This window comes from Lagenorhynchus albirostris, chromosome X, assembly GCF_949774975.1.
Source record: "Lagenorhynchus albirostris chromosome X, mLagAlb1.1, whole genome shotgun sequence".
In the NCBI taxonomy this organism is placed as follows: Eukaryota; Metazoa; Chordata; class Mammalia; order Artiodactyla; family Delphinidae; genus Lagenorhynchus; species Lagenorhynchus albirostris.
This window is the reverse complement of record NC_083116.1, coordinates 74,659,708-74,673,795: the sequence shown is the minus strand read 5'-3', so window position 1 is coordinate 74,673,795 and position 14,088 is coordinate 74,659,708. Positions and strand designations below refer to the sequence as shown.

The window sequence follows — 14,088 nt, the reverse complement described above, 5'->3', positions numbered from 1 at the left end:
AGACTGACTAAAAGATAAAAACATAGATTGAAAACAAAGAAATAGGCCTAGAAAGATGAAGAATTAGAAGAGAGAAGAGAAAAGAAATATGAGTAGAGAAGACAAGACTGTCTCAGAGCAAGTCAGAATTCTGGATACAGCAGGTTGCTCCTAAAGTTCCACATGTAAACTTCCAGCTGGAATCCCTTGCCCACCCACTTTCCTTGTGGAACTAGGAGGTATGCTTCTGCCTCTGGGTTCCTATGAAAATCACTGAGAGACCTCAGAGTAAAGATCAAAGCTCTCTTGCCTCAACAAATATTCATTATGAAGACAAATCCCCTGAATCATTTTCCTGAATACCATACAAGGCATAATGCAGAAGAGTCACATCAAGGTAGGGAGGGATACTCATACAGTGGCCTCAGTCAAAACTTTTAATGCTTCTTCAGCTGCCAACTTTTTAAGTGATTCCATATGCCTTATTTCCTGTGTACCCTTCCACCCTCACCATTGGTCTTATCATCTAAAAAAATGTGGCTAGCACTAAAAGATTAGGAATAATAATTCACAACACAATTGAAAAGCATTTGAAAAGGCAAAGTGCTGAAAACATGCTGAAATAGTAACTGTAATGGAAACATTTTGCTGTCCCCTGGCAATGTGAGCCATCTTGTTCTGATGTAAGAGGCAAAATCAATCAATAAAATCCTCAGACCTGTCATATCCCTCGTTAGCCAGTTTTCTCCAGTTCACTCAACTAACATTGATTTATGAAAAATAATACAACACTTGAGTTAGCAAGTAAGAATACTCTCATTTGACAGTGGACAAAATCTGTGTATATGTTTGTTTTTTCCCTCACTTTCCCTCAAGCAGTCTTCTAGGCTTGTTGCTGTAAATATTACTTAGAAGCGAGGACAACACAATTAACTAAGTAACATAAATACTTACTGGCAGCAGAGACCAGCTCTTTGTGAAGTCTATAGGTCATGACAGGTTCAGAAAGATTCCTGAAATTAATGAAGACTGTAAGTTCCTTTGGGGAGGGAGTAGCAAGGCCTTAGATGCGCAGTTCTGTGAGCAGCAAGGCTGAAGTTTCTGAGCTCCACAGATTAATGACTACATACATTTCTCTCTTCATCTGAAACTTTGTCAGAGGAATCCTAGTTGCTAGTAATTTGACAGAAGACCTATAAAAGTATGAGCTGAGACCTTGTGCAGGGTCTCTAATTAGTTCCCCAAAGTGAAAAGAGGCACAAATCAGTCCTGCAAAATTCCAAAGTGGACCCACTATGAATGCTACTATGAAGTCCTTACAGTTGGATAGTTCCTCAGTTTCCAAAGTGCTTTTTTTTGCAGTACACGGGCCTCTCACTGTTGTGGCTTCTCCCGTTGCGGAGCACAGGCTCCAGATGCGCAGGCTCAGCGGCCATGGCTCGCGGGACTAGCCGCTCCGCGGCATGTGGGATCTTCCCAGACCGGGGCACGAACCCGCGTCCCCTGCATCGGCAGGCGGACTCTCAACCACTGCGCCACCAGGGAAGCCCCCAAAGTGCTTTTATATCTGTCCTCCCATTTGATCCTTCCAAAGATCCTGTGAGGTGAAGCAGTAATTCAAATACCCATTTAATGGAGAAGGAAATTGAGCCTCAAATAGGTTTCTTTATTTAGTCAAAAAATATTGGCTGAGGGACTTCCCTGGCGGTCCAGTGGTTAACACTCCATACTTCCACTGCAGGGGGAATGGGTTCAACCCCTGGTTGGGGAACTAAGATCCCGCTTGCTGTGTGGTGCAGCCAAAAAAAAAAAAAATGTTGGCTGAGCACCTACTTGTGACTGGCATTGTGCCAGGTATTGGGGATCCAGATGAATTAGACATAGTCTAAACCTCCAAGGAGCTAATAGTCTAGTTGAGGAGAGTTCCATATACAAAATGTAGGTGATGCATGGCTCAGAGGAAGGAAGTAATACACTAATAATAATAATAACAAACTATCCACTGTTCTAAGTGGTTTATATATATTTACTCACTTAATTCTCATGACAACCCTGTAAGGTAGATATTGTTATTATCTCCACTTTATAGATAAGGAAACTGAGCTTCAGAAAAGTTAAATAGTTCATCCTAGACCACACAATTAGTAAGTGGCAGAATTTAGCAGTCTGTCTCAAGTCCATGTTCTTAATCACTACTTTATACTGCTTGCCACTGCTATTATTGTAGTAATCTAGGTGAGAAATAATAAAGGCCTAAACGAAAATAGTGCCATTAGGGATAGAAAGAAAATGTGAGAAGAGTCATTTGAAAGACATTAAAGACAGAGCTTCAATAATTGCATATGCTGGTGACGGAGAGAGTAATCTGGTTTGGGTGACTGAATAGATTAGAAATTGATTGAGAGGGAAGTGGAGATGCTATGTCAGAAGGGTTTCTGGGATAGCCAAAGGCAGATGTTTATTAGGAAGATGGATGGAGTGCCTTTCTAGATCTGAGAAGTAGATGTGGAAATCATGAGCCTAGGAGGGTGATTAGAACCATGAGAACAGATACCACTGCTCAAGGAAAGATGACAAACTGGCAGCCAACAGCTACATGAGACCTTTCAACAATTCCTCCCTGTCCAGAGTAGTGTGTAAAAAAGAAATGGAATTGAATGCGACATCAGAATACGAAAAAATTGTATATTACACATAAAAGTCAATATTGTCTGCCTCTATTGAAAACCTGAAAGATCTGTCTATATTGGGTCCATATGGTTATTTGTGGAAGTAAAGAATATTGCTGTTTATATATAAACAAAGGGATTGCTATGCAAGTAAAGGTTTTATATGCAACATGTTTAACATAAAAGCAGTCTACTTCAGTCATTTTCATGTCCTGGCTCTTGTGGATATTTGAATTTTCCATCCCCTCAGTGTAGTAAAAAGAGAGGAAAGCCCTAGGAAATACCAGGTAGAAAGTCCATAAAAGGGACTACTAAAAATTGTCAGAGGTGAGAGAAAATCCAAAAGCAATGGATTAGCAGAATCGAAAAGAAGAAAGTTTCAAGGAGGGCTTGTTAACAGCTTCAAATGCTACAAAGAGGTCAAATAAGGTAAAGGCTGACAATTGTCCATTGTGTTTAGAATTGAGGGAATCACTGGTGACCTTGGCAAGAGCAGCTTCAGTAGAGCAGAGGGGGCGGGAGTCAGACTGCAGTGGGTTAAGGAGTAAACTGGGACATTAAGAAGCAGAGACAGGGAGTGTATATTACTTCATACACTGAAGCTAGATTGGGAAGGGGTGAAATATCTCACTAGGCAATCTCATCTAAGCTCCTGACTCCAATTATCATCTACACTGTTGATGATTCTCAATTTTTTAGCTCGAGCCCAGAATTCTTGAGTTTCATTCCTATATATTTCCTATATATCAAATTGCCTACTTAAAATTCTTCTCCTGATTTCTTCAAAGACACCCAAATTTGACATATCCAAAACCTAACTTGTCATATCCCTCAAATTTAGTCATTTTCTTATGTTTCCCAAATCAGTAAATGTATGACCATCATTTGGTTGTATGGGCGGGAAATGTGGAAGCCATTCTTTTATCTCCCTCTCCTCCATCTTCATATCCAAGTTTACTCCCTAAATCTCTTGAATATGCTTATTTCTATCTATCCCCACCGCTACTCCCTAGTCCACACAGAAGTATCATCTCTTTCCGGGACCACAGCAATAGCTTGCTAATTGGTTTCCACCTCTACTTATTTTGCCTCTCTCTAATCTCATCTCTCTCTGTTTTTCTCAAAATGCAAATCTCATCATATAACCTCCTGCTTAAAAATCTTTCAATATATTCTCATTCCTTTTAATACAAATTCATACCCCAATTCTTAAAATGTCCTAAAAGCCCTTGTATGATCTGGCCCCTACATATCTCTCCCTCCCTGTCTACACTCAATACTCCACGTAAACTGGTACATGTAGTTTCTTAAAAGGGTCTTCCTCTTGCTTCAAAGTCTTTGCATATGAAGTTATTTCTGTCTGGAAATGCCTCCCTCCATCCCCAGTTGACTCCAAGTTATAATTCAAACATCATTCCAAACTAAAAACCAGAATAAGTTAGGCCTTCCTATTATATGACTGCATAGCACCTTGCACTTTTCCTTCAGAGAACTTATCATAGCACATTATATTTGTATAATTATTTGTCTTTTGTCCACTTCACTGGACTATAACCTTTTTAAGGTCATATCTACTCACAACTGTATGGCTACTGCCAGACACCATGCTAGGCATAGAGTAGGTCAGGAAATATTTACTGAATGGTTTAGTGAATGGTAGAATAAATGAATGCAAAGAGATGTGTAATGTTGGAGCATATTTACATGCTGAGAGGAAAAAGCCTGTTGAATGAGATAGGGTAAAGATACAGAAGAGAGAAGGGATGTTTTTTACAGTAATTTTCTAGAAGTGTTGGAGACAAGGGGTGAGTTAGGTGCCTAGAACACAGATGGAGGAAGTCCACTATGAAAATACTGACACATTTAAGAAATCTAAAGGGTGTTGACTGGCTAGTACATATTAAGTGTTCATGGATAAGACACTTAAGAACAAATATCTCTTATTGGGGGTACAGGCCACTCAAACTTTCAGGCTCGATCTTCTCATCTTTCAAAAGAGCTACACTGCTTGTTATGGGATAAGCTGGGAAAGACGTAATGTGGGAGGGACTTACTCTATATAAATCTCTGAAAAAACTAACTCCTTTTAAGGAGGCTAGAGACACAGAGTTATTTACTTGCATTATTCTCATCATCACGAGTCTCCTGAAAGTATGCATAGCAGATTGCTCTGTCTTTCTTAAATTACCCCTGGGCAGTGGGGAATAGGGGAATAAGGTGCTCCAATACCTTATAAGTGGCCTTATACCTATAAGTGGCCTTATAAGTCAGAGATACTTAGGTTCAAATAATATGAGCCACGATCATGAATATCACTTAATGGGGGAGGGATATGATTTAATTTCTTCATCTGTAAAATGAGTATGGTAACACCTACCTTATAAGATTATTGTGAGAAAAAAACAATGATATTGTCAACGTAAGCAACTAGAACACAGCCTAGCACAGAATAAACCCTCCAACACCAGTGCTTTTCTTCTTCGGCATATGCAGGAGAAATACCCCTGGAAAGAGCATTCATGTTTACTTAAAGTTCTAAGATGATGCTACAGCAGAAGGTCATTTAATAGCAATATCTGGGACCCAATCTATTTTGGATTAATGACATTTCCCATAGCTAAAGTACCTATCTTAATGTCTAAAGAGTACAGTAATTGAAAAGAAGACATTTTACCACATAAAGTATGGTGCATACATGGGACATAGAAAATGGTAAGAAATGAATGACTTTAAAAAGTGCATATGTCACAAATATTTTTACGTAATATAAATCTATGCCAATAAACTGAATGATATATTCATCATCATTATGCATCCCCAAATTTTGCTTGTAAGTTAATTTTTTTCCCGACTGCCATCACTTCATTCAGTTCTAACATTTTTATGGTTGTAGTTTTTTGGTTTTTATTGCCATTTTAACAAAAGACATACAAATACACAAATTATGTTTGTGTAAATGCAATTTAATGTTTCAAAATGGTTATTATCCACCAAAACATGTTAACAACCTTGAAATGTCACAACTCTTGATTTTACTAGTGAGTCCATTTGTGACATCACCCTATCTGTGCACAATGGCAAAACTTCAATTATTTTAAGGGCGTGATTTTTAAATAATCTTTTTTAAAGCCAATTTTCTTCAAAAAAGCCATATTTCAATAACTATTCTATTATTTTAATGCTTTCCTCGCTTAAATTCCCAAATTTTAAAAAGTCTCCTAATGCACATTCTTCTTTGACAGAAATTTTTTTCACTATTTTTTTCTTTAGCAATCCTATCCAACCTCCCAAAATTGGGACCACATTAACTCCAATCTCCATCCAGAAATATTTCATCAACTCTGAAAAGGAATGTTCCAAATCATATCAGATATACCTGAGGTAGAATTTCAAGGAGCTGGTGATTGTCTTAATGTCCCAGTCACTATTATGAAAATCAACATCTCCTGGACATTTAGGATCTATTTGAGAAGAAAAAAAATGAGAAATAAGTTAACATTCCACAAGATCTTACATTTTATCTTACATTTAAAGTGCATTAATTAAAAGATGGTTACTCTAACCAGTTTTCAAAAGATGAAAACTTTACAACAAACATGTTTTTGAGGTCTCAAAAATTCCCTTATATTCCAGCTAGGGATGTAAGGAGCTTGGAAGCCACCTCTTTCATTCACACAATAAGAAAAAAAAATGGAACAAACTGAAAGTCAACTCCTCTTAGTTCCATCAGAGAACTGAGGTCATAGGACAAACTGAATAAACAGACAGGCACATACAGAGAATCAAAACCTATAGAGCAGAAGCCCAAGGTTAGAAAACTCCTTGGGAAACAGTACAGGGCTAGGAAAACCCAATCTGTAATTGGCAAATTGCTAGTGGCTCAGTGTGGACAAGATTGAGAGTTAAAAATTTTAAGCAGGCCCAGTCCTAGGGGACTCCCAAGTTTTTGTGAGTTTTACCTCCAGGAGCCCTATCAGGTTCTCACAGTGAAGATCTGAGAAAAATTCCCTCATGTTACTGTAATTCTGAGAAGGGGATAAGAAAATTAGCCATTTAAAAATATGCACAGAGCATTTCATTCTTCTTAATAAGGCCTACCCTCAAGAGAAACTACTTTAACAGAGCTTAACTGACCTGGGAAGGGGGAAATTTCCCAATTCCAGATATGAAATCCCTTCCTGTCTCTTCCAAGGGAGAAAACTGAAACAAAACTGAGAAATGCTTGTGAAAGTCACAGGCCAGAAGTACAGGTTCACTAAAATACTGACACATAACTGTAGAATTGTAGAACACTACCCCTGCACTCACACCTTACCACCATATCAACAGGCTTCCTGGATAATAACAAGGGAATATGACTAAAAGAATTATTCTTCTCAGACAATATTTAAGAAGTCTCTAGGGAAAACAAAAGACAAGAGAGGAAGTAAAAACAAGGACACCAGAGGTAAGTTTAGCCCCTGAGACCTACAGTTACAGCAACCAAAAAACACAAGCTAAACTCTAGTCAGATAAATAAAACCTCATGCTAAAGACCCATTTACCTCAGTTCCTTTTACCCATAATGTCTGGCTTGCAACAAAAATTACAAGAAAACACTAAAAGACAAAAAAAGTTTCAAGAAACACAGAAAGCATCATAATAAGACTCAGATATGGCAGATACTTTATAATTATCAAACTAGGAATTTAAAACAACTATGATTAATATACCAAGGACCATAATGGGTAAAGTGGACAACATTAAAAAAAGGAGTTGGATTAATGTAAGCAGAGAGATAGAAGCCTTAAGAAAGAATCAAAAGGAAATTTTAGAAATCAGAAACACCATAACAGAATGAAGAATTCCTTTGATGGACACAAGTGAGAAAATAATCAGTGAACTTGAAGATATGTCAGTATAAACTTCCAAAAATAAAATGCAATGAGGAAAAAAAAGAAAGAAAGAAAAAGACAGAAGAGAATATCCAAAAACTGTGGGACAATAACAAAAGGTGTAACATACATGCAATGGGAATACTAGAAGGAGAAGAAAGAGAAAAAGGAACAGCAGAAATATCTTAAGCAATGATGACTGAGAATTTCTGAAAACTAATAATAAACACAAAACCACAAATCCAGGAATCTTGGAAAACACCAATCAGGATACATATCAAAAGAATCTACACCTAGGTATACCACAATCAAACTGAATAAAACCAAAGACAAAGAAAAAATCTTGATAGAAGCCAGAAGAAAAAAACACCTTACTGAAGGAAGAGCACAATAAGAATTATTCCAACTTTTCTCAAGAAACCATGTAAACAAGAAGAGAGTGGAATGAAATATTTAAAGTGTTAAAAGGAAAAAAAAGACCAGCCTGAAAGAAAGAAATTACCTTTCAAAGATGAATGAGAAATAAATACTTTCTCAGATAAACAAAAGACAATAGAGGAAATAAAAACAAGGACAATTGTTTGATCTACAAATCTACAATTTGAGAAAATTTGTCACCAGTAGATCTCCCTTGCAAGGGATGTTAAAAGAAGTTCTTCACAGAGAAACCTATAGGTCAATAATTCATATTTACATAAAGAAATGAAGAGTATTAGAGGAGGAATAAATGAAGGTAAACAAAACACTATTACTCTTATTATTAACTGGTCTAAGAGATAAAAGTTTAAAATAATAGCAACAATGTATTCAGTGATTATAGCTTATGGAAAGTGAAATGAATGACAAAAATGTTATAAGGGATTAAAGAGAGGAATTAGAAACATTCTGTTATAAAGTACTGGCACTAACAGTGTAGTGGTATGGTATTATTTGAAAGAGGACTTGGATAAATTGTAAATGTATGTTGCAAATGCAAGGGCAACCACTAAAAATGAGTTTTAAAAAAGTATAATTTATACGTTAACAGAATAGAAAAAATAGAATCATAAAAAATACTCAGTTAAACCCAGAGAAGGCAGAAAAAGAGTGGAAAATGAAAAGAGAAATGAAGAACAAGGACCATGACCAGAAAAATGTAGCAAGTATGGTAGGTATTAATCCAACTATATCAATAATCACTTTAAATGTCAACGGTATAAATACACCAATGAAAATACACAGACTGTCAGAGTGTATTATAAAATAAGACTTAATTATATATTATCTACAAGAAACCGACTTCAAATATAAAGAGACATATAGATTAAAAAAGGGACGGAGAACGATATACCACGCTAACATTAATCAAAAACAAAGCTGAGGTAGCTCTATTCATTTCAAACAAAGCAGACTTCAGATCAAGGAAATTATCAGGGATAAAGAGGGCCATTAAATAGAAGGATTAATTCTCCAAGGATACATACCTATCCTTAAAAGATATGCATCCAACAAAAAAGCACTGAAACATGTGCTTTTCAACACCCCTTTATTGGTAATTGACAGATACAATGGTTAAAAAATCAGTAAGTAATTGAACTGAACAGCATCATCAATCAGCTGGATTTAATTGACATTTATAGACTACTTCATCCAACAAAAGCGAATACACATTCTTCTAAAGTTCATATAGAACATTCATTAAGATAGACCACATTCTGGGCCATAAAACAGACCTTAATAAATTCAAAAGAATAAAACCTTACACCAATATGAAATTAAACTAGAAAGAAATAACAGTAATATAATATTCAATGAAATCCCTATCAAAATACAAATGGCATTTTCCACAAAAGTAGAACAAATAATTCTAAAATTTGTATGGAAACACAAGACGCCAAATAGCCAAAACAAACTTGAGAAAGAAGTACAGAAGTAGACGTATCACATGTCCTGAATTCAAACTATACTACAAAGCTACAGTAATAAAAATAGTATGGTACTGGCACAAAAACAGTCCCATAGATCAATGAAACAGCATAGAGCATCCAGAAATAAACCCATGCTTATATAGTAAATTAACCTATGACAAAGGAGGCAAGAATATACCATGGAGAGAAGACCCTCTTTCCAATAAATGGTTTGGGAAAACTGGACAGCTAGTTACATGCAGAAGAATCAAACTGGACTACTTTCTCATGCCACATACAAAAATAAACTCAAAATGAATTAACGCTTAAATACAAGACCTGAAACCATAAAACATCTAGAAGAAAACATAAGTGGTAGGCTCTTTGATATCAGTCTTAGTAATATTTTTTGGAATATGTCTCCTCAGGCAAGGAAAATAAAAGCAAAAAAAAAGTGAGACTACATCAACTTACAAAGCTTTTGCACAGAAAAGGAAACTATCAACAAAATGAAAAGCCACCTTGCTGAATGCAAGAAGATATTTGCAAATGATATATCCAACAAGAATATATATATATATATATGTATACACACACACACATATACAACACACACACACACAACAAGGATATATACAAGGATAATATATATATATTATATTCAAAATATAAAAAAGAAATCATATAATTCCACTTCAAAGAAACCAACAACACAATTTTAAAAATGACAGAGGACATGAATAGAGATTTTTCCAAAGAAGATATACAGATAGCCACAGGCGCATGAGAAGATGTTCAAAATCATTAGGGAAATGCAAATCAAAACTACAATGAGCTAACACCTCACATCTGTCAGAATGGCTATTATCAAAAAGACAAGAAATAGTAAGTGTTGGTGAAGATGTGGAGAAAAGAACACTCATTCACTGTTGGTAGGAATGTACACTGGTGCAGCCCCTATGGAAAGCAATATGAAGATTCCTTAAAAAATTGAAAATAAAACTACCATAAAATCCAGAAACTCCACTCTGGGTATTTATGCGAAGAAAATGAAAACACTAATTTGAAAAGATATATGCACCCATATGTTAGGTTCAACCTAAGTGTCCATCGACAAATGAATGGATAAGGAATATATGTTATATATACATAGTGGAATATTACTCAGCCATAAAAAAGAATGAAATCTTGCTACTTGTCACAGCATGGGTGGACCTAGGGGGTATTATGCTAAGTGAAATAAGTCAGACAGAGTAAGACAAATACTGTATGATTTCACTTACATGTGGAATCTAAAAAAAACAAAACAAACGTGAAAACATAACCAAACAGAGTCACAGATAAAGAGAATAAACAGGTGGTTGTCAGTGGAGTAGTGGTTGAGGGGAGGAGAGAAATAGGTTAGGGAGATTAAACTTCTAGTTACATTATGAAATGTACAGTGTGGGGAATATAGTCAATAATTATGTAATATCTTTGTAAGGTGACAGATGACAACTATACTTATCATGGTGATCATTTTTAAATGTACAGAAATATTGAATCACTATCTTGTGTACCAGGAACTAACACACTGCTGTAGGTCAATTATACTTCAAAAACCAACAAACAAATTCAGAGAAAAAGAGATCAGCTTTGTGGTTATCAGAGACAGGGCATGGGGGAAGGGGGAATTAGATGAAGGTAGTCAAAAGGTACAAGCTTCTAGTTATAAGATCAGTAAGTACTAGATATGTAATTTACAACATGACAAAGATAATTAACACTGCTCTATGTTGTATATGAAAGTTGTTAAAACAGTAAATCTTATTTTCTATTTCTTTTATGCTATATTTATATGAGACTATGGATTTTTAGTAAGCTTATTGTGGTAATCATTTCATGATGTATGTAAGTCAAATCATTATTTTGTACACCTTAAACATATATATGTCAATTATATCTCAATAAAAATGGAAGGAAAAATAGCGGTTAGTTGGAGTTGAGATATTCTGTAAGTATAAAATAGACACCACATTTTGAAGAATTAGTACAAAAAGGAATGTAAAATATCTCATTAATAATTTGTTATATTACATATTAAATTGGTAATATTCTTAATATATAGGGTTAAATAAAGTTTATGATTTAAAAAAAAGTCTAAGTTCAATGTCTTATCTAAATATCATCTAAATCAGATACTGGTGAGATAATTCATCCTGAAGCAAACTGCCCTCCAGCTGGCAACCTGCGAAATCAAGCATGTTAGGTGCTTCCAAAATACAAACATGGGACAGGCATAGAACAAACACTCCCATTCCAAAAGGAAGAAATAAGAAAATAGAAAGGGGTACTGGTACTGAGCAAGTCCCAAAACTTAAGGCCAGTTTGCATGGGGATCCTGCCTTCTAGACACACTGGGGTAGTGGTCCTGTCCCCAAGGCTTTGGGTGGCCCTGCTCCCATGGCTTGGTCGGCACAGCACATTCTGCAGCTCTCCTGGGTCAGAGTTCAGTGCGGGTGACTCCCAGGCTGAAACTGCATACATGTGGTTCTACTAGTCCGGGGTAATGGAGGCAGCCCCATTCCCACAGCTCCATTTGGCATTGCACCAGTGGGGACTCTCTGTGGTGGCCATGGCTTACAACAGCCCTTTGCCTCCACCCATCAAAATACATGTGGAAGTAGTCACACCTCCATAGCTCTTGCACTCTGCATGCTGGCAGAGAAGGTGCTGCAGTGATGCCCACAAGGTTTAGTGCCTATGCCCTCCAGAGGGGCAACCACTTTAAGCTTGTGCCTGTGCTTCCCCTTATATAATCCTTTTCTCTCAGAAGAGTGTCTGGCATATAGTAGGTAAGCTTCATCCTTTTGCACTAAGTAAAGGCAAAAGATTCCCAGCTATAGAATCAACACTTCAATTGCTTGAATGAGAATAATATCCTCCTATATAAATTGGTAATTGGTATATTCTGAAGATTACTGCAGCCTTATTTGTGTAAAATCTTGGCCCTGCCCAAGGCCTGTCCATTCTCAGTGAAAGTAAAGTGGCCATAAATTTAGCCATGTGTCGCATTTAGGCTTCTTAATCTTCAAAAGAACCTATCTACCCAAATTTCAGCTCATTTGATTGTAAAACATATGGGTCTGCATGTAACTGACATGACTATGATTTCTGAATTCCAATTACTGCTCAGAGAATGCCAATTTCAGCTTTATATTGCCTAATTCTTATGCACATCTTTGTGACAAGATAGTATTTATAGAGAATTATTGGAGAAACATGCAGTCAAGATATTCCTCTAAGTTAGTGACTGAGATTTTCTTTTCCACCCAAACGAACTACCCTCTGAATCTGAGGTTTACCACAGCAGTGATTGTTGGAGTAATGTTTCGCTTTTCTACTCATTTGGACCTGAAAGTTTGAGCAAGAACTCAAACCAATATCTTACAAACCCAAATTTGACTCCTCCTTGTCTATAATGTAATAGAAACAACAAACTGAAAAGTTATTAGGGCCAGGAAAAGTCAATGTAGCTCAAAATAAGGGAAACACTCTGAAGAATCAGAATACAGGCATCCATCTGAAAAAAAAAATACTGCAAGAAATAGAAAGTTTTAAAACTTTGGTGATAAGTTGTCAATATGATGAAAGGTGGCTTCAATAAAACTCAAATAGTAATGAAGATAAAAATTACCCTTAGATTAGGAATAGAAGGAAATATTTACAATAGTATGCTGGGAGAGGAGGGGAGCCTTGATTTGCAGCATTTCCCAAATTCTGTGGAGTGGGGCCAATTCCAAGCTACCACGATGTCAATAAACTTGAAGTTTGGAAAAGATGTGCAAAGTCAGGTCTCATGAGCCAGTATGAGCACATCCAGTACACCACTGAATCTGTCTCAAATGATCAGTTGATATCATAGTTAAAGCTTAAGATCAGAAGCCAGAAAGGAATCCTTCTTTCACCACTACTACTTATCATTGGATCAGAGTGTTTTGAACAATGATTCTCAAACCTAACTTCTAGAAATCTCTGAGAAACTTTGAAAATAACAATGTCCAGGCTCCTCTCCATGTAAAGTAAATCAGAACCTCTGGAGGTGAGTCTTGGTTGTTTTTTAAATTCTCCAGATGATTTTAATGAATGGCAAAGGCAGTGAACAGCTAGGACATTTAATGTAATTAAACAAGGAATAGGAAACTTAGAGCTGTTGGAAAGGAGATAGAGTAAGAATTATTTATCAATGACGTAACTGTCCACCCGAAAAACTCAAAATAAACAATTAAAAAATTGTTAAAACTCACAGGAAATCTTGTTAAAATCCTTGGTCAGAAAATAAAGATACAAAAATCATAAGCATCTTATACACTAGCAATAATCAGTTCAAAAATTTATTGATAATAGGAAAAATGGTACTCTGTGCATGTGTGTGTGTGTATATGTTATTTTTATAATCAAACCTAGGAATAAATATACGCAAACATTTAGGACTTATCTAGAAAAAAGTATAAAATATAAAAAGAAAACTGCATAAATGAAAACATATACTGTGATTCTGTACAGAAAGACTAAATATTGAAAAGTTATCAACTTGACTCCAATTAAGTTTTAGATTTAATAGGATTCAAATAAAAATGTCAAAAAGCTTATGTTTTCTGGAACATGATAAAAAGTTTACATGGGACAATGAGTTGGCAA

At 36.0% G+C, this 14,088-nt stretch overlaps 1 protein-coding gene across 1 annotated transcript in view; it reads right to left on the bottom strand.

The window, feature by feature from the left end:
- The window catches only part of OPHN1 (oligophrenin 1), a 611,865-nt gene that overhangs the window by 139,271 nt on the left and 458,506 nt on the right, over positions 1-14,088 (bottom strand). The window contains exons 16-17 of the mRNA XM_060138347.1: positions 6,025-6,109; positions 934-992 (exon numbers count right to left, since the gene is read on the bottom strand). Coding sequence (XP_059994330.1) covers positions 934-992; positions 6,025-6,109 — 144 coding nt within the window. The remainder of the gene's footprint in view (positions 1-933; positions 993-6,024; positions 6,110-14,088) is intronic.